This window comes from Leuresthes tenuis, unplaced genomic scaffold (assembly GCF_036924035.1).
Source record: "Leuresthes tenuis unplaced genomic scaffold, fLeuTen1.0.hap1 SCAF_16, whole genome shotgun sequence".
Classification (NCBI taxonomy): Eukaryota; Metazoa; Chordata; class Actinopteri; order Atheriniformes; family Atherinopsidae; genus Leuresthes; species Leuresthes tenuis.
This window is the reverse complement of record NW_027325370.1, coordinates 202,044-221,288: the sequence shown is the minus strand read 5'-3', so window position 1 is coordinate 221,288 and position 19,245 is coordinate 202,044. Positions and strand designations below refer to the sequence as shown.

General features: G+C 51.4%; 1 protein-coding gene across 2 annotated transcripts in view; it reads right to left on the bottom strand.

Moving 5' to 3' along the window:
- plxnb3 (plexin B3) overlaps positions 1-19,245 on the bottom strand; it is a 104,543-nt gene that overhangs the window by 6,899 nt on the left and 78,399 nt on the right. For both annotated transcript variants that reach the window (XM_072367990.1, XM_072367991.1), the window contains 16 exons: positions 18,656-18,832; positions 18,412-18,577; positions 18,185-18,316; positions 17,766-17,870; positions 17,531-17,692; positions 15,934-16,085; positions 14,175-14,275; positions 13,845-14,062; positions 13,527-13,705; positions 4,265-4,331; positions 4,041-4,187; positions 3,836-3,916; positions 1,713-1,791; positions 1,520-1,623; positions 1,366-1,447; positions 578-744 (listed from right to left, as the gene is read on the bottom strand). In XM_072367990.1, coding sequence (XP_072224091.1) covers positions 578-744; positions 1,366-1,447; positions 1,520-1,623; positions 1,713-1,791; positions 3,836-3,916; positions 4,041-4,187; positions 4,265-4,331; positions 13,527-13,705; positions 13,845-14,062; positions 14,175-14,275; positions 15,934-16,085; positions 17,531-17,692; positions 17,766-17,870; positions 18,185-18,316; positions 18,412-18,577; positions 18,656-18,832 — 2,119 coding nt within the window. The remainder of the gene's footprint in view (positions 1-577; positions 745-1,365; positions 1,448-1,519; positions 1,624-1,712; positions 1,792-3,835; positions 3,917-4,040; positions 4,188-4,264; positions 4,332-13,526; positions 13,706-13,844; positions 14,063-14,174; positions 14,276-15,933; positions 16,086-17,530; positions 17,693-17,765; positions 17,871-18,184; positions 18,317-18,411; positions 18,578-18,655; positions 18,833-19,245) is intronic.

Genomic DNA, 19,245 nt, shown 5'->3' with positions numbered 1-19,245 from the left:
ACAGGTGTAGAGAGACAGGTGTAAGAAAAAGGTGAAAGGACACAGGTGTAGAGAGACAGGTGTAAGAAAAAGGTGAAAGGACACAGGTGTAGAGAGACAGGTGTAAGAAAAAGGTGAAAGGACACAGGTGTAGAGAGACAGGTGTAAGAAAAAGGTGAAAGGACACAGGTGTAGAGAGACAGGTGTAAGAAAAAGGTGAAAGGACACAGGTGTAGAGAGACAGGTGTAAGAAAAAGGTGAAAGGACACAGGTGTAGGCAGACAGGTGTAAGAAAAAGGTGAAAGGACACAGGTGTAGGCAGACAGGTGTAAGAAAAAGGTGAAAGGATACAGGTGTAGGCAGACAGGTGTAATAAAAAGGTGAAAGGACACAGGTGTAGGGACACAGGTGTAAGAAAAAGGTGAAAGGACACAGGTGTAGGCAGACAGGTGTAAGAAAAAGGTGAAAGGACACAGGTGTAGGCAGACAGGTGTAAGAAAAAGGTGAAAGGACACAGGTGTAGGCAGACAGGTGTAAGAAAAAGGTGAAAGGATACAGGTGTAGGCAGACAGGTGTTCATTTCAGTCTGATGTGTTACCTTCATGGACAGCAGCCTGGTCAGGTAAATCTCAGGTATGGCCTTGGCCCTCTCCCTCTCCCTCATGCTACTCTTCCTGTGTTTCGGGATTTCCGGATCCTCGCTGCTCTTCACCAGATGCCACAGACGCAGACCCTCCTCCTCCTCACCCTCAAGCATCGGCGTTTCTACAGCAACCACAGAGATACTGTCGGTCACCATGGCAACCACAGCAAAATTCTGTGACTCATGGTAGGTCTCGTGGTTCTGGATGTTCCTCATTAACTGCTTTAAGTTCTGCATCATTTATGGTTGTTCTTACGCACTCATTTTTCAACAGTAGGAAGTTTTTCATTCTCTCTGGTTCCAGGTGTTTAAATTCTGTCGGACAATAGATCCTAAAGATTAGTTTCAGCTCTTTGAATCTCTGATTCTCAGTTCTTCCCAAAGTTTGTTGCTGTGTATCGTCCACCTGGCCCTTATTCTGAGTTTCTGTCTGAATTCTCAGAGTTTTTATCAGTTAGTGCTGAGTACAGATAAAGTTACTGTAGGGGTGACTTTAACATTCATGCAGCCTAAATTATAGTTAGGGATGGCTCAGGTGAGCCATCATCAACTGGATTAGGACTTAATTACAGTGAATTGGACTCTAATTGGCTTAAATTGGACTGTATCTTTGAAGTGCCCTGAGATGACATTGTTTTATAAATAAAATTGATGGTTTCATGCGTTCTATGTGGTTTACGTTTTTATTCTCGTTGGCTCCACATATTTAACCTCCTTCAGTGTTGTATTTGCTGTGTTCTTACTCTCTCCAGTCTGGAACACCTGGCTGACTCCTCCTGAACTCTGAGATCGAGGGATCAACGCGACCGTGGCGCCGTCCGGAACCTGAGAAGGAGGAGAACATGGCGTCAGCAGCGAGCTGGAGCACAGCAGGGGGCGGCTGTGTTTCGTTCTTACTTTGTAGTGCTGCAGTGTGTTCAGGCGTTTCCAGCGACCTTGAACCACGGCTGTGACATCATCATCCGACAGGGTCAGGTGACCTGCTTGACCTGAACGCCATTCTGTTGAAAAATGGAAAACCAGCTGAGTAAAAGCTTTCTGTCAGACCACAGACAGGTGAGACAGACAGGTGAGACAGACAGGTGTGTACCAAGGTCCAGACTGTCGGCCGCTGGTCTCTGAGAGAACGGAGCTCCTCTGTAGACTTGATCCAGGATCTTATCCTTCACCTGCAGAGAGCAGACAGACAGGTGGGAGGCAGGTAGACGGGCCAGGAGCAGACAGACAGGTGGGAGGCAGGTAGACGGGCCAGGAGCAGACAGACAGGTGGGAGGCAGGTAGAAGGGCCAGGAGCAGACAGACAGGTGGGAGGCAGGTAGAAGGGCCAGGAGCAGACAGACAGGTGGGAGGCAGGTAGACGGGCCAGGAGCAGACAGACAGGTGGGAGGCAGGTGGACGGGCCAGGAGCAGACAGACAGGTGGGAGGAAGGTAGAAGGGCCAGGAGCAGACAGACAGGTGGGAGGCAGGTAGAAGGGCCAGGAGCAGACAGACAGGTGGGAGGCAGGTAGAAAGGCCAGGAGCAGACAGACAGGTGGGAGGCAGGTAGAAAGGCCAGGAGCAGACAGACAGGTGGGAGGCAGGTAGAAGGGCCAGGAGCAGACAGACAGGTGGGAGGCAGGTGGACGGGCCAGGAGCAGACAGACAGGTGGGAGGCAGGTGGACGGGCCAGGAGCAGACAGACAGGTGGGAGGCAGGTAGACGGGCCAGGAGCAGACAGACAGGTGGGAGGCAGGTAGAAAGGCCAGGAGCAGACAGACAGGTGGGAGGCAGGTAGACGGGCCAGGAGCAGACAGACAGGTGGGAGGCAGGTAGACGGGCCAGGAGCAGACAGACAGGTGGGAGGCAGGTAGAAAGGCCAGGAGCAGACAGACAGGTGGGAGGCAGGTAGACGGGCCAGGAGCAGACAGACAGGTGGGAGGCAGGTAGACGGGCCAGGAGCAGACAGACAGGTGGGAGGCAGGTAGAAAGGCCAGGAGCAGACAGACAGGTGGGAGGCAGGTGGACGGGCCAGGAGCAGACAGACAGGTGGGAGGCAGGTGGACGGGCCAGGAGCAGACAGACAGGTGGGAGGCAGGTAGACGGGCCAGGAGCAGACAGACAGGTGGGAGGCAGGTGGACGGGCCAGGAGCAGACAGACAGGTGGGAGGCAGGTAGAAAGGTGGGAGGCAGGTAGAAGGGTCAGGAGCAGACAGACAGGTGGGAGGCAGGTAGACGGGCCAGGAGCAGACAGACAGGTGGGAGGCAGGTAGACGGGCCAGGAGCAGACAGACAGGTGGGAGGAAGGTAGAAAGGTGGGAGGCAGGTAGAAGGGTCAGGAGCAGACAGACAGGTGGGAGGCAGGTAGAAAGGTGGGAGGCAGGTAGAAGGGTCAGGAGCAGACAGACAGGTGGGAGGCAGGTGGACGGGCCAGGAGCAGACAGACAGGTGGGAGGCAGGTAGAATGGCCAGGAGCAGACAGACAGGTGGGAGGCAGGTAGAAAGGTGGGAGGCAGGTAGAAGGGTCAGGAGCAGACAGACAGGTGGGAGGCAGGTAGACGGGCCAGGAGCAGAGGTAGAAGGGTCAGGAGCAGACAGACAGGTGGGAGGCAGGTAGAAGGGTCAGGAGCAGAGGTAGAAGGGTCAGGAGCAGACAGACAGGTGGGAGGCAGGTAGACGGGCCAGGAGCAGACAGACAGGTGGGAGGCAGGTAGACGGGCCAGGAGCAGACAGACAGGTGGGAGGCAGGTGGACGGGCCAGGAGCAGACAGACAGGTGGGAGGCAGGTAGAAAGGCCAGGAGCAGACAGACAGGTGGGAGGCAGGTAGACGGGCCAGGAGCAGACAGACAGGTGGGAGGCAGGTAACAAGGCCAGGAGCAGACAGACAGGTGGGAGGCAGGTAACAAGGCCAGGAGCAGACAGACAGGTGGGAGGCAGGTAGAAAGGTGGGAGGCAGGTAGACGGGCCAGGAGCAGACAGACAGGTGGGAGGCAGGTAGAAAGGCCAGGAGCAGACAGACAGGTGGGAGGCAGGTAGACGGGCCAGGAGCAGACAGACAGGTGGGAGGCAGGTAGAAGGGCCAGGAGCAGACAGACAGGTGGGAGGCAGGTAGAAGGGCCAGGAGCAGACAGACAGGTGGGAGGCAGGTAGAAGGGCCAGGAGCAGACAGACAGGTGGGAGGCAGGTAACAAGGCCAGGAGCAGACAGACAGGTGGGAGGCAGGTAGGGCACCTACCTGTGTGATGGTGTCAGTGTCGAGGACTTTAACAGGACACGGCTGAACCTCGACTCCATTCTTCACTAAGACCGTCAGAGTCTGACAGACAGGTGGAAAAAACAGACAGATGATTAACAGGTGCTCAGGAAACCTCTGACCTTAACCTGTCCAGGTGTAAATGAACCAATGACACTGCAGTAGGCAGGTGTATTGCCATGGTTACCACAGCGCAGTAGTCAATGTCATCTCGCAGCAGGTGACTGTCGTTCAGCGTTCTTTTAGCTTTTCCCGTCACAGCGTCCACTGGACCCTTGTCCACCTGGTACTTTATGGCTCTATAGAGCATGTAGAGTGGCTCACCTGCCACCTCCTGCAGAGAGACAGGTGAGGGTGAGACAGGTGCCGGGGCAAGGCAGACAGATGGATTGGTGACATGTAAGCAGTTACCTTGAGGAAGGAGTAGAGGCAGATGGACATCCAGTTGGTCAGCATCTTCTCAACAACTGTCTCTGTGCTGAAAGACAAACAGATCAGAGATGGGTCGGTCCAGGTCCAGAACCAGGTCCATTTACCAGGGAACCCAGATTTAAAGAAAGGGGTCCAAACTCCACCAACAGACAACCAGATTCGTTCGTTCCACTCACTGTCATGGGACCAGAGTCCCAGAACCAGAGACCTAGAACCAGAGACCTAGAACCTGAGACCTAGAACCAGAGACCTAGAACCAGAGTCCTAGAACCAGAGACCTAGAACCAGAGTCCTAGAACCAAAGACCTAGACCCAGAGTCCTAAAACCAGAGACCTAGACCCAGAGTCCTAGAACCAGAGACCTAGAACCAGAGACCTAGAACCAGAGTCCTAGAACCAGAGACCTAGAACCAGAGACCTAGAACCAGAGACCTAGAACCAGAGTCCTAGAACCAGAATCCTAGAACCAGAGACCTAGAACCTGAGTCCTAGAAAGTTCTAGTACTAGTTCTATAACCTGAGTCCTAGAACCAGAGAACTAGAACCAGAGTCCTAGAACCAGAGACCTAGACCAGAGTCCTAGAACCAGAGACCTGGAACCAGAGACCTAGAACCAAAGACCTAGAACCAGAGTCCTAGAACCAGAGACCTAGAACCAGAGTCCTAGAACCAAAGACCTAGAACCAGAGTCCTAAAACCAGAGACTTAGACCCAGAGTCCTAGAACCAGAGACCTAGAACCAGAGACCTAGAACCAGAGTCCTAGAACCAGAGACCTAGAACCAGAGTCCTAGAACCAAAGACCTAGACCCAGAGTCCTAAAACCAGAGACCTAGACCCAGAGTCCTAGAACCAGAGACCTAGAACCAGAGACCTAGAACCAGAGTCCTAGAACCAGAGTCCTAGAACCAGAGTCTTAGAACCAGATTCCTAGAACCAGAGACCTAGAACCAGAGTCCTAGAACCAGAGACCTAGAACCAGAGTCCTAGAACCAGAGACCTAGACCCAGAGTCCTAAAACCAGAGACCTAGACCCAGAGACCTATACCCAGAGTCCTAGAACCAGAGTCCTAGAACCAGAGTCCTAGAACCAGAGTCCTAGAACCAGAGACCTAGAACCAGAGACCTAGAACCAGAGTTCTAGAACTAGAGACCTAGAACCAGAGTCCTAGAACCAGAGACCTAGACCCAGAGTCCTAAAACCAGAGACCTAGAACCAGAGTCCTAGAACCAGAGACCTAGAACCAGAGTCCTAAAACCAGAGACCTAGAACCAGAGACCTAGAACCAGAGTCCTAGAACCAGAGACCTAGAACCAGAGTCCTAGAACCAAAGACCTAGAACCAGAGTCCTAAAACCAGAGACTTAGACCCAGAGTCCTAGAACCAGAGACCTAGAACCAGAGACCTAGAACCAGAGTCCTAGAACCAGAGACCTAGAACCAGAGTCCTAGAACCAAAGACCTAGACCCAGAGTCCTAAAACCAGAGACCTAGACCCAGAGTCCTAGAACCAGAGACCTAGAACCAGAGACCTAGAACCAGAGTCCTAGAACCAGAGTCTTAGAACCAGAGTCCTAGAACCAGAGACCTAGAACCAGAGTCCTAGAACCAGAGACCTAGAACCAGAGTCCTAGAACCAGAGACCTAGACCCAGAGTCCTAAAACCAGAGACCTAGACCCAGAGACCTATACCCAGAGTCCTAGAACCAGAGTCCTAGAACCAGAGTCCTAGAACCAGAGACCTAGAACCAGAGACCTAGAACCAGAGTTCTAGAACTAGAGACCTAGAACCAGAGTCCTAGAACCAGAGACCTAGACCCAGAGTCCTAAAACCAGAGACCTAGAACCAGAGTCCTAGAACCAGAGACCTAGAACCAGAGACCTAGAACCAGAGTCCTAGAACCAGAGACCTAGAACCAGAGTCCTAGAACCAGTGTCCTAGAACCAGAGTCCTAGAACCAGAGACCTAGAACCAGAGACCTAGAACCAGAGTCCTAGAACCAGAGACCTAGAACCAGAGACCTAGAACCAGAGTCCTAGACCCAGAGACCTAGAACCAGAGTCCTAGAACCAGTGTCCTAGAACCAGAGACCTTGGACCAGAGACCTAGAACCAGAGTCCTAGAACCAGAGTCCTAGAACCAGAGACCTAGAACCAGAGTCCTAGAACCAAAGACCTAGACCCAGAGTCCTAAAACCAGAGACCTAGACCCAGAGTCCTAGAACCAGAGACCTAGAACCAGAGACCTAGAACCAGAGTCCTAGAACCAGAGACCTAGAACCAGAGACCTAGAACCAGAGACCTAGAACCAGAATCCTAGAACCAGAGACCTAGAACCTGAGTCCTAGAAAGTTCTAGTACTAGTTCTATAACCTGAGTCCTAGAACCAGAGAACTAGAACCAGAGTCCTAGAACCAGAGACCTAGACCAGAGTCCTAGAACCAGAGACCTGGAACCAGAGACCTAGAACCAAAGACCTAGAACCAGAGTCCTAGAACCAGAGACCTAGAACCAGAGTCCTAAAACCAGAGACTTAGACCCAGAGTCCTAGAACCAGAGACCTAGAACCAGAGACCTAGAACCAGAGTCCTAGAACCAGAGACCTAGAACCAGAGTCCTAGAACCAAAGACCTAGACCCAGAGTCCTAAAACCAGAGACCTAGACCCAGAGTCCTAGAACCAGAGACCTAGAACCAGAGACCTAGAACCAGAGTCCTAGAACCAGAGTCCTAGAACCAGAGTCTTAGAACCAGAGTCCTAGAACCAGAGACCTAGAACCAGAGTCCTAGAACCAGAGACCTAGAACCAGAGTCCTAGAACCAGAGACCTAGACCCAGAGTCCTAAAACCAGAGACCTAGACCCAGAGACCTATACCCAGAGTCCTAGAACCAGAGTCCTAGAACCAGAGTCCTAGAACCAGAGTCCTAGAACCAGAGACCTAGAACCAGAGACCTAGAACCAGAGTTCTAGAACTAGAGACCTAGAACCAGAGTCCTAGAACCAGAGACCTAGACCCAGAGTCCTAAAACCAGAGACCTAGAACCAGAGTCCTAGAACCAGAGACCTAGAACCAGAGTCCTAAAACCAGAGACCTAGAACCAGAGACCTAGAACCAGAGTCCTAGAACCAGAGACCTAGAACCAGAGTCCTAGAACCAAAGACCTAGAACCAGAGTCCTAAAACCAGAGACTTAGACCCAGAGTCCTAGAACCAGAGACCTAGAACCAGAGACCTAGAACCAGAGTCCTAGAACCAGAGACCTAGAACCAGAGTCCTAGAACCAAAGACCTAGACCCAGAGTCCTAAAACCAGAGACCTAGACCCAGAGTCCTAGAACCAGAGACCTAGAACCAGAGACCTAGAACCAGAGTCCTAGAACCAGAGTCTTAGAACCAGAGTCCTAGAACCAGAGACCTAGAACCAGAGTCCTAGAACCAGAGACCTAGAACCAGAGTCCTAGAACCAGAGACCTAGACCCAGAGTCCTAAAACCAGAGACCTAGACCCAGAGACCTATACCCAGAGTCCTAGAACCAGAGTCCTAGAACCAGAGTCCTAGAACCAGAGACCTAGAACCAGAGACCTAGAACCAGAGTCCTAGAACCAGAGACCTAGAACCAGAGTCCTAGAACCAAAGACCTAGACCCAGAGTCCTAAAACCAGAGACCTAGACCCAGAGTCCTAGAACCAGAGACCTAGAACCAGAGACCTAGAACCAGAGTCCTAGAACCAGAGTCTTAGAACCAGAGTCCTAGAACCAGAGACCTAGAACCAGAGTCCTAGAACCAGAGACCTAGAACCAGAGTCCTAGAACCAGAGACCTAGACCCAGAGTCCTAAAACCAGAGACCTAGACCCAGAGACCTATACCCAGAGTCCTAGAACCAGAGTCCTAGAACCAGAGTCCTAGAACCAGAGACCTAGAACCAGAGACCTAGAACCAGAGTTCTAGAACTAGAGACCTAGAACCAGAGTCCTAGAACCAGAGACCTAGACCCAGAGTCCTAAAACCAGAGACCTAGAACCAGAGTCCTAGAACCAGAGACCTAGAACCAGAGTCCTAGAACCAGAGACCTAGAACCAGAGTCCTAGAACCAGAGACCTAGAACCAGAGTCCTAGAACCAGAGTCCTAGATCGAAAGACCTAGACCCAGAGTCCTAAAACCAGAGACCTAGACCCAGAGACCTAGAACCAGAGTCCTAGAACCAGAGACCTAGAACCAGAGACCTAGAACCAGAGACCTAGAACCAGAGACCTAGAACCAGAGTCCTAGACCCAGAGACCTAGAACCAGAGTCCTAGAACCAGAGTCCTAGAACCAGAGTCCTAGAACCAGAGACCTAGAACCAGAGACCTAGAACCAGAGTCCTAGAACCAGAGACCTAGAACCAGAGACCTAGAACCAGAGTCCTAGACCCAGAGACCTAGAACCAGAGTCCTAGAACCAGTGTCCTAGAACCAGAGACCTTGGACCAGAGACCTAGAACCAGAGTCCTAGAACCAGAGTCCTAGAACCAGAGACCTAGAACTAGAGTCCTAAAACCAGAGACCTAGACCCAGAGTCCTAGAACCAGAGACCTAGAACCAGAGACCTAGAACCAGAGTCCTAGAACCAGAGTCTTAGAACCAGAGTCCTAGAACCAGAGACCTAGAACCAGAGTCCTAGAACCAGAGACCTAGAACCAGAGTCCTAGAACCAGAGACCTAGACCCAGAGTCCTAAAACCAGAGACCTAGACCCAGAGACCTATACCCAGAGTCCTAGAACCAGAGTCCTAGAACCAGAGTCCTAGAACCAGAGTCCTAGAACCAGAGACCTAGAACCAGAGACCTAGAACCAGAGTTCTAGAACTAGAGACCTAGAACCAGAGTCCTAGAACCAGAGACCTAGACCCAGAGTCCTAAAACCAGAGACCTAGAACCAGAGTCCTAGAACCAGAGACCTAGAACCAGAGTCCTAGAACCAGAGACCTAGAACCAGAGTCCTAGAACCAGAGACCTAGAACCAGAGTCCTAGAACCAGAGTCCTAGATCGAAAGACCTAGACCCAGAGTCCTAAAACCAGAGACCTAGACCCAGAGACCTAGAACCAGAGACCTAGAACCAGAGTCCTAGAACCAGAGACCTAGAACCAGAGACCTAGAACCAGAGTCCTAGAACCAGAGACCTAGAACCAGAGTCCTAGAACCAGAGACCTAGAACCAGAGTCCTAGAACCAGAGACCTAGAACCAGAGACCTAGAACCAGAGTCCTAGAACCAGAGACCTAGAACCAGAGACCTAGAACCAGAGTCCTAGACCCAGAGACCTAGAACCAGAGTCCTAGAACCAGTGTCCTAGAACCAGAGTCCTAGAACCAGAGACCTAGAACCAGAGACCTAGAACCAGAGTCCTAGAACCAGAGACCTAGAACCAGAGTCCTAGAACCAGTGTCCTAGAACCAGAGTCCTAGAACCAGAGACCTAGAACCAGAGACCTAGAACCAGAGTCCTAGAACCAGAGACCTAGAACCAGAGACCTAGAACCAGAGTCCTAGACCCAGAGACCTAGAACCAGAGTCCTAGAACCAGTGTCCTAGAACCAGAGACCTTGGACCAGAGACCTAGAACCAGAGTCCTAGAACCAGAGTCCTAGAACCAGAGACCTAGAACCAGAGTCCTAGAACCAAAGACCTAGACCCAGAGTCCTAAAACCAGAGACCTAGACCCAGAGTCCTAGAACCAGAGACCTAGAACCAGAGACCTAGAACCAGAGTCCTAGAACCAGAGACCTAGAACCAGAGACCTAGAACCAGAGACCTAGAACCAGAGTCCTAGAACCAGAATCCTAGAACCAGAGACCTAGAACCTGAGTCCTAGAAAGTTCTAGTACTAGTTCTATAACCTGAGTCCTAGAACCAGAGAACTAGAACCAGAGTCCTAGAACCAGAGACCTAGACCAGAGTCCTAGAACCAGAGACCTGGAACCAGAGACCTAGAACCAAAGACCTAGAACCAGAGTCCTAGAACCAGAGACCTAGAACCAGAGTCCTAAAACCAGAGACTTAGACCCAGAGTCCTAGAACCAGAGACCTAGAACCAGAGACCTAGAACCAGAGTCCTAGAACCAGAGACCTAGAACCAGAGTCCTAGAACCAAAGACCTAGACCCAGAGTCCTAAAACCAGAGACCTAGACCCAGAGTCCTAGAACCAGAGACCTAGAACCAGAGACCTAGAACCAGAGTCCTAGAACCAGAGTCCTAGAACCAGAGTCTTAGAACCAGAGTCCTAGAACCAGAGACCTAGAACCAGAGTCCTAGAACCAGAGACCTAGAACCAGAGTCCTAGAACCAGAGACCTAGACCCAGAGTCCTAAAACCAGAGACCTAGACCCAGAGACCTATACCCAGAGTCCTAGAACCAGAGTCCTAGAACCAGAGTCCTAGAACCAGAGTCCTAGAACCAGAGACCTAGAACCAGAGACCTAGAACCAGAGTTCTAGAACTAGAGACCTAGAACCAGAGTCCTAGAACCAGAGACCTAGACCCAGAGTCCTAAAACCAGAGACCTAGAACCAGAGTCCTAGAACCAGAGACCTAGAACCAGAGTCCTAAAACCAGAGACCTAGAACCAGAGACCTAGAACCAGAGTCCTAGAACCAGAGACCTAGAACCAGAGTCCTAGAACCAAAGACCTAGAACCAGAGTCCTAAAACCAGAGACTTAGACCCAGAGTCCTAGAACCAGAGACCTAGAACCAGAGACCTAGAACCAGAGTCCTAGAACCAGAGACCTAGAACCAGAGTCCTAGAACCAAAGACCTAGACCCAGAGTCCTAAAACCAGAGACCTAGACCCAGAGTCCTAGAACCAGAGACCTAGAACCAGAGACCTAGAACCAGAGTCCTAGAACCAGAGTCTTAGAACCAGAGTCCTAGAACCAGAGACCTAGAACCAGAGTCCTAGAACCAGAGACCTAGAACCAGAGTCCTAGAACCAGAGACCTAGACCCAGAGTCCTAAAACCAGAGACCTAGACCCAGAGACCTATACCCAGAGTCCTAGAACCAGAGTCCTAGAACCAGAGTCCTAGAACCAGAGACCTAGAACCAGAGACCTAGAACCAGAGTTCTAGAACTAGAGACCTAGAACCAGAGTCCTAGAACCAGAGACCTAGACCCAGAGTCCTAAAACCAGAGACCTAGAACCAGAGTCCTAGAACCAGAGACCTAGAACCAGAGTCCTAGAACCAGAGACCTAGAACCAGAGTCCTAGAACCAGAGACCTAGAACCAGAGTCCTAGAACCAGAGTCCTAGATCGAAAGACCTAGACCCAGAGTCCTAAAACCAGAGACCTAGACCCAGAGACCTAGAACCAGAGTCCTAGAACCAGAGACCTAGAACCAGAGACCTAGAACCAGAGACCTAGAACCAGAGTCCTAGACCCAGAGACCTAGAACCAGAGTCCTAGAACCAGAGTCCTAGAACCAGAGTCCTAGAACCAGAGACCTAGAACCAGAGACCTAGAACCAGAGTCCTAGAACCAGAGACCTAGAACCAGAGACCTAGAACCAGAGTCCTAGACCCAGAGACCTAGAACCAGAGTCCTAGAACCAGTGTCCTAGAACCAGAGACCTTGGACCAGAGACCTAGAACCAGAGTCCTAGAACCAGAGTCCTAGAACCAGAGACCTAGAACTAGAGTCCTAAAACCAGAGACCTAGACCCAGAGTCCTAGAACCAGAGACCTAGAACCAGAGACCTAGAACCAGAGTCCTAGAACCAGAGTCTTAGAACCAGAGTCCTAGAACCAGAGACCTAGAACCAGAGTCCTAGAACCAGAGACCTAGAACCAGAGTCCTAGAACCAGAGACCTAGACCCAGAGTCCTAAAACCAGAGACCTAGACCCAGAGACCTATACCCAGAGTCCTAGAACCAGAGTCCTAGAACCAGAGTCCTAGAACCAGAGTCCTAGAACCAGAGACCTAGAACCAGAGACCTAGAACCAGAGTTCTAGAACTAGAGACCTAGAACCAGAGTCCTAGAACCAGAGACCTAGACCCAGAGTCCTAAAACCAGAGACCTAGAACCAGAGTCCTAGAACCAGAGACCTAGAACCAGAGTCCTAGAACCAGAGACCTAGAACCAGAGTCCTAGAACCAGAGACCTAGAACCAGAGTCCTAGAACCAGAGTCCTAGATCGAAAGACCTAGACCCAGAGTCCTAAAACCAGAGACCTAGACCCAGAGACCTAGAACCAGAGACCTAGAACCAGAGTCCTAGAACCAGAGACCTAGAACCAGAGACCTAGAACCAGAGTCCTAGAACCAGAGACCTAGAACCAGAGTCCTAGAACCAGAGACCTAGAACCAGAGTCCTAGAACCAGAGACCTAGAACCAGAGACCTAGAACCAGAGTCCTAGAACCAGAGACCTAGAACCAGAGACCTAGAACCAGAGTCCTAGACCCAGAGACCTAGAACCAGAGTCCTAGAACCAGTGTCCTAGAACCAGAGTCCTAGAACCAGAGACCTAGAACCAGAGACCTAGAACCAGAGTCCTAGAACCAGAGACCTAGAACCAGAGTCCTAGAACCAGTGTCCTAGAACCAGAGTCCTAGAACCAGAGACCTAGAACCAGAGACCTAGAACCAGAGTCCTAGAACCAGAGACCTAGAACCAGAGACCTAGAACCAGAGTCCTAGACCCAGAGACCTAGAACCAGAGTCCTAGAACCAGTGTCCTAGAACCAGAGACCTTGGACCAGAGACCTAGAACCAGAGTCCTAGAACCAGAGTCCTAGAACCAGAGACCTAGAACCAGAGTCCTAGAACCAGAGACCTAGAACCAGGGTCCTAGGGTGCGGCCCACTTGGGGATGAATGAATGTGAATAAAGTAAAGCCACTTTCAACTTGGAAACAACTCTTTCTGCCCATGAACCAAAGTTCTAACCAGGAACTGAAGGAGAAGACGAAAAGAAAAGAAAACAGGAGCCTAGGAGACTAAACCAGAGCTGAGACTAAGACACATGCAGCTGTTTGGATCATCACAGTCCTGGAGCTGGATGTTCACTGAAAAACATAATGACGATTTAAGGAAGCAGCAGATGTTGAAGGTCGGCTGAAGGTCAAACCTTCAGGATTTGAGCTCTGTGGAGACGAACCTCTTGGTTCACTTTAGGAGAATCTTTAATGAAACAGCAGCTTTAAAACCTTGAAATCCTCTGTTCGGGTGCTTCATTATATCTGAGGATGCGTTTATTTTACGTACCGGCGCAACATGAGTTTTGGGTTCTTGGCAACGTACTGCTGCACCAGGTCCTGCAGCAGACTCTTCATGACCTCCGTGAAGTACTCCAGCTTATCATGCAGAGCCATGGTCAGCAGACTGGCCACGTACCCCCGGTCCCTCTGAGAGAAGCCCTGCTGGGCCTCCAGGGTGTGGATGAACTGTGACACACACAGAGTCATTATCACCTGCAGCTCGGGCTCTCACCTGCTTGGACACAGGCTCGGACACAGCACAGCACAGCACAGCACAGCACAGCACAGCACAGCACAGCACAGCACAGCACAGCACAGCACGCACCCTGGTGAGGAACAGTCGGTTGTTCAGCAGGTTGTTGAGTTGCTGCAGGCCCTGCTCCACTGTCTGCCTCCGGGACTCCGGCAGGTCCAGCTGACGACTCAGTGGCGCCATCTGCTGGCCTGGGAAGAAGACTCTCTCTGCGTAAGTCCTGTAGTCCAGCAGAGGAAGTCCAGGTCCTCCGACATCACTGCTCAGGTCCATCATCTCCGTCATCAGGTCTAAGAGGGCAAAGAGAAGAACTGGGGGGTTAACGTCACTGAGTAAGAGCAGCGATCAGCTGCTGATGGCAGAAATATGGAGAAATATCTGAGGCAGCGAGGGTTTGTGGACCTGTGAACTCTTTACGACACTGATCTCCAACGTTGATCTCCAGAGTCTCCAGCTGCAGCAAAACCTTCTTATAGTCTCTGAGGGCCTGTTTACTCTTCCTCCTGAAGAGGAAACAACAGCTGTGAGAACAGGTGGAGGCAGAGAGGTGGAGAGACAGACAGGTGGAGGCAGCAGGTGGAGAGACAGACAGGTGGAGGCAGCAGGTGGAGAGAATACAGGTGGAGAGACAGACAGGTGGAGGCAGCAGGTGGAGAGACAGACAGGTGGAGGCAGCAGGTGGAGATAATACAGGTGGAGGCAGCAGGTGGAGAGACAGGTGGAGGCAGCAGGTGGAGAGAATACAGGTGGAGGCAGCAGGTGGAGAGACAGACAGGTGGAGGCAGCAGGTGGAAAGAATACAGGCGGAGGCAGCAGGTGGAGAGACAGACAGGTGGAGAGACAGACAGGTGGAGGTAGCAGGTGGAGAGACAGACAGGTGGAGAGACAGACAGGTGGAGGTAGCAGGTGGAGAGACAGACAGGTGGAGGTAGCAGGTGGAGAGAATACAGGTGGAGGCAGCAGGTGGAGAGACAGACAGGTGGAGAGACAGACAGGTGGAGGTAGCAGGTGGAGAGACAGACAGGTGGAGGTAGCAGGTGGAGAGAATACAGGTGGAGGCAGCAGGTGGAGACAGAGAGGTGGAGAGACAGACAGGTGGAGGCAGAGAGGTGGAGAAAAACACAGGTGGAGGCAGCAGGTGGAGAGACAGACAGGTGGAGGCAGCAGGTGGAGAGACAGACAGGTGGAGAGACAGACAGGTGGAGGTAGCAGGTGGAGAGACAGACAGGTGGAGGTAGCAGGTGGAGAGAATACAGGTGGAGGCAGCAGGTGGAGACAGAGAGGTGGAGAGACAGACAGGTGGAGGCAGAGAGGTGGAGAAAAACACAGGTGGAGGCAGCAGGTGGAGAGACAGACAGGTGGAGGTAGCAGGTGGAGACAGAGAGGTGGAGAGACAGACAGGTGGATACAGAGATGGAGGAAGAAGGTGGAGAGACAGACAGGTGGAGGCAGAGAGGTGGAGGCAGCAGGTGGAGAGACAGACAGGTGGAGGCAGCAGGTGGAGAGAATACAGGTGGAGAGACAGGTGGAGAGAATACAGGTGGAGATAATACAGGTGGAGGCAGCAGGTGGAGAGACAGACAGGTGGAGGCAGCAGGTGGAGAGAATACAGGTGGAGGCTGCAGGTGGAGAGACAGACAGGTGGAGGCAGCAGGTGGAGAAAAATACAGGTGGAGAGACAGACAGGTGGAGGCAGCAGGTGGAGGCAGCAGGTGGAGAGACAGACAGGTGGAGGCAGCAGGTGGAGAAAAATACAGGTGGAGGCAGCAGGTGGAGAGACAGACAGGTGGAGAGACAGACAGGTGGAGAGAATACAGGTGGAGAGACAGACAGGTGGAGGTAGCAGGTGGAGGTAGCAGGTGGAGAGACAGACAGGTGGAGGTAGCAGGTGGAGAGACAGACAGGTGGAGGTAGCAGGTGGAGAGACAGACAGGTGGAGAGACAGACAGGTGGAGGTAGCAGGTGGAGAGACAGACAGGTGGAGGCAGCAGGTGGAGAGACAGACAGGTGGAGAGACAGACAGGTGGAGAGACAGACAGGTGGAGGCAGCAGGTGGAGACAGAGATGGAGGAAGAAGGTGGAGAGAATACAGGTGGAGAGACAGACAGGTGGAGGCAGCAGGTGGAGAGACAGACAGGTGGAGAGACAGACAGGTGTCTACCTGTACATGAGGATGACGACCAGCACCGACAGGATGATGACAGCAGCTCCCACCCCCAAACTGATCTGAGCAGCCAAAGGGACGGGAGACAGCAAGGAGTCACTGTCGTACTGAACCAATCCCAGGTCCACCTGCAGGTTTCCCATGAACACCTGAGAGAGAGACAGGCAGACAGAGTGAGTGGCAGCTACCTTCAGATCAGGGTTACGAATCAGTCCTGGCCACCCTTCCTGGTTCTGGTTCTGCCAGAGGCTTCTTCCTGAGTCTGTTTGTGCCAGAGGTTTCTTCCTGGTTCTGGTTCTGCCAGAGGTTTCTTCCTGGTTCTGCCAGAGGTTTCTTCCTGAGTCTGGTTCTGCCAGAGGTTTCTTCCTGGTTCTGCCAGAGGTTTCTTCCTGGTTCTGGTTCTGCCAGAGGCTTCTTCCTGGTTCTGGTTCTGCCAGAGGTTTCTTCCTGGTTCTGGTTCTGCCAGAGGTTTCTTCCTGGTTCTGCCAGAGGTTTCTTCCTGAGTCTGGTTCTGCCAGAGGTTTCTTCCTGGTTCTGGTTCTGCCAGAGGTTTCTTCCTGGTTCTGGTTCTGCCAGAGGTTTCTTCCTGGTTCTGCCAGAGGTTTCTTCCTGGTTCTGGTTCTGCCAGAGGTTTCTTCCTGGTTCTGCCAGAGGTTTCTTCCTGTTAAAAGGGAGTCGTTCCTTTCCACAGTCACCATCAAAACTAAGTCTTGGAGTTCCTCAGGGTTCTGTGCTTGGGACAATGCTTTTCACTTTATACATGCTTCCATTTGGAGGCAACACTGAATTAAATGTTTTGTAAATGATGCTCAGCCATATTTGTCAATGAAGCTGGATGATACAAAAGAGTTAGAGTTTGCCATGAAGACATCTGAAAAACATTCATCACTGATACAAACTGGAATCTATCAATCATCCATTTGCATCCGCTTATCCAAAGTCAAGGAGGAAACAGTAGAGAAACCCAGGCATCCCTCTCCCCAGCAACACTCTCCAGCTCCTACAGGGAGATCCCAAGGTGTAGCCCAGACCAGATGGGTTAATCCCAGGTAATCCCTCCAGTGAGTTCTGGATCTGCCCCAGGGCCTCCTCCCAGTTGGATGAACCCAAAAACCTCCAAAGGCAGGAAACCAGGAGGCATCCAGATGAACCACCCCAGCTGACTCCTTTCCATGTGGAGGAGCACCGTAAACCAGAACCACAGCTCTTGCTTTGGTTATACAGGGACCGGATAGCTTGGAAAAGCGGCTACGGTACCCCATACTCCCTCAGCACCCCGAAAGAATCCCTCAGGGGAAACAGTTCCCTACAGTCTCCAAGTCTACAAAACACATGTAGACTGCTTGGTCAAACTCCCATAATTAACTCAGTAACTCTACATGGTGAAAGATCTGGTCCACTGTTCCATGACCCGGGCAAAGACCACACTGCTCCTCCTGAATCTGAGGTTCGACAGTTGGTTGGAGCGTCCTCTCCAACACACAGGAGTAACTTTCCCTGAGTAGGGTGATCCCCCTGAACCCAAACTGGCTCCTTCTCTAACTGTAAGGTCAGGTTAAACCTTTCTTTGTGTGTTACAGTGTGTGTCTGTTACCTTGAGGCTGGGCAGATCATGGCTGCCATCCACACTCATTGGCTGAACCTCTGGGGGTTCGCAGTACAGGTGGGTACTGTCCAGAGTTTTCACCTCGCACTCTTGATCTCCGAGTCTCGCTGTGACTTCCTTCCTGGACATGGCTTTGGTCAGGTCCTGCCCCTGAAAGATGCCCTGGCATCAGATCGGATGCTTTCTAACAGGAACCAGGAACACAATCTGAGTATTACTGTACCTCCACAGCGATCACTCCTCCAGGTTTGAAACGGTATGGAGCATCCGGATCTTCTCGGTTCAGAGGAAAGATTTGAGGGTTAGGGTGATAGGTGAAGCTTTTACCCTGAGAGACAGAAATTTTACTTAATCAGAGATGGAAAGTTGTTCCGTAAAGCCTCGATCAGTCTGGATCTCCTGAGCAGAACCTTGTCCTCATTTTTCAAATTAATCTCTGATTCTGATCTGGAGGATCAGCAATAAATTTGGTGGAGACATCGGGAACATGTGTCAGGGAATCCGAGCCATCAGTTTCTCAAGGTCTCCAAAATAAAGAAATACAGGAAAAAACTTTGAAATAACACAAAAATCTGTAAAATCACTGTGGTGCAAAAACTATCCTTAAATGTGGAAAAAACCAAGGTCGACTGGTGGAGGTACCTTGATGCTCTCATAGTGGACCCTGACGTTATCGAGCTGAAGCCACACCCCTTTAACTTTGAGCTCTGGGGTCACTGTGGGGGTCGGACAGGTAATCTGAGAGGGCGACGCCACCGAGCAGCGCTCCGACACCTGAAAGTCAGACAGGAAGGCAGCAGGCAGACAGTCACATGGGCTGATTTAACTTCCGAAGACAAACGTGGTTTTGATTGGTTGGTTGGTTTCACCGTGGTCATCGTGCTGTTGAAGACCAGCTGCTGCTTGGCAGTGAGGAGAGCCAAACGTCTTTTCCGTTTCACCCTCTGAACCTCCAGAGGCTCCACCCACACAGATATGATTGGCTGCTGCACCACATCCAGGTTCTTGCCCGACACCGTGATAATACGCCCTCCACTGAGGACAGGAAGTCAGCATCTTGTTAGCATGTGTGGTTATGACACAACATCTTACTGATCAGTGATTGGTCCTTACGCATAGAAACTTTCAGCAGGTGTGACGTCAGTGATGATGGGGTCGTCAAGGTAAAGAAAGGCAGCATTTGGAACCGCTCGCTCAGCTTTACCAAATAAGACTCGAACTGGGACTCCACCAATCTGATTACTGGGAGTAGTCTGGCACACCAGCATGGTGTCACTGACCTCCCCGACACTGAGAGGACACAGGAGACAGGACTCATCAACCAGACTGTTTCCTGCAGAAAGGTTCATCTGTGTAGCAGTTTAACCAGCTGTAGTGGTAGTGGTGGTTATAATAATAGCAGCACTCTCAGTAGTTATGTTGGTAGGATTATGCTAGTAGGAGTTGTAGTTAATTTAAGGAGAAGTAGTTTTATTCGTCAGAAATGTAGTTCGTAAATAGGTTATGTTAGTAGAAGGAGTGGTTATGCTAGTAGAGTTAGTGGTTATGCTAATAGAAGGAGTAGTTATGCTAGTAGAGTTAGTGGTTATGCTAGTAGAGTTAGTGGTTATGTTAGTAGAATTAGTGGTTATGCTTGTAGAGTTAGTAGTTATGCTAGTAGAATGAGTGGTTATGCTTGTAGAGTTAGTGGTTATGCTCGTAGA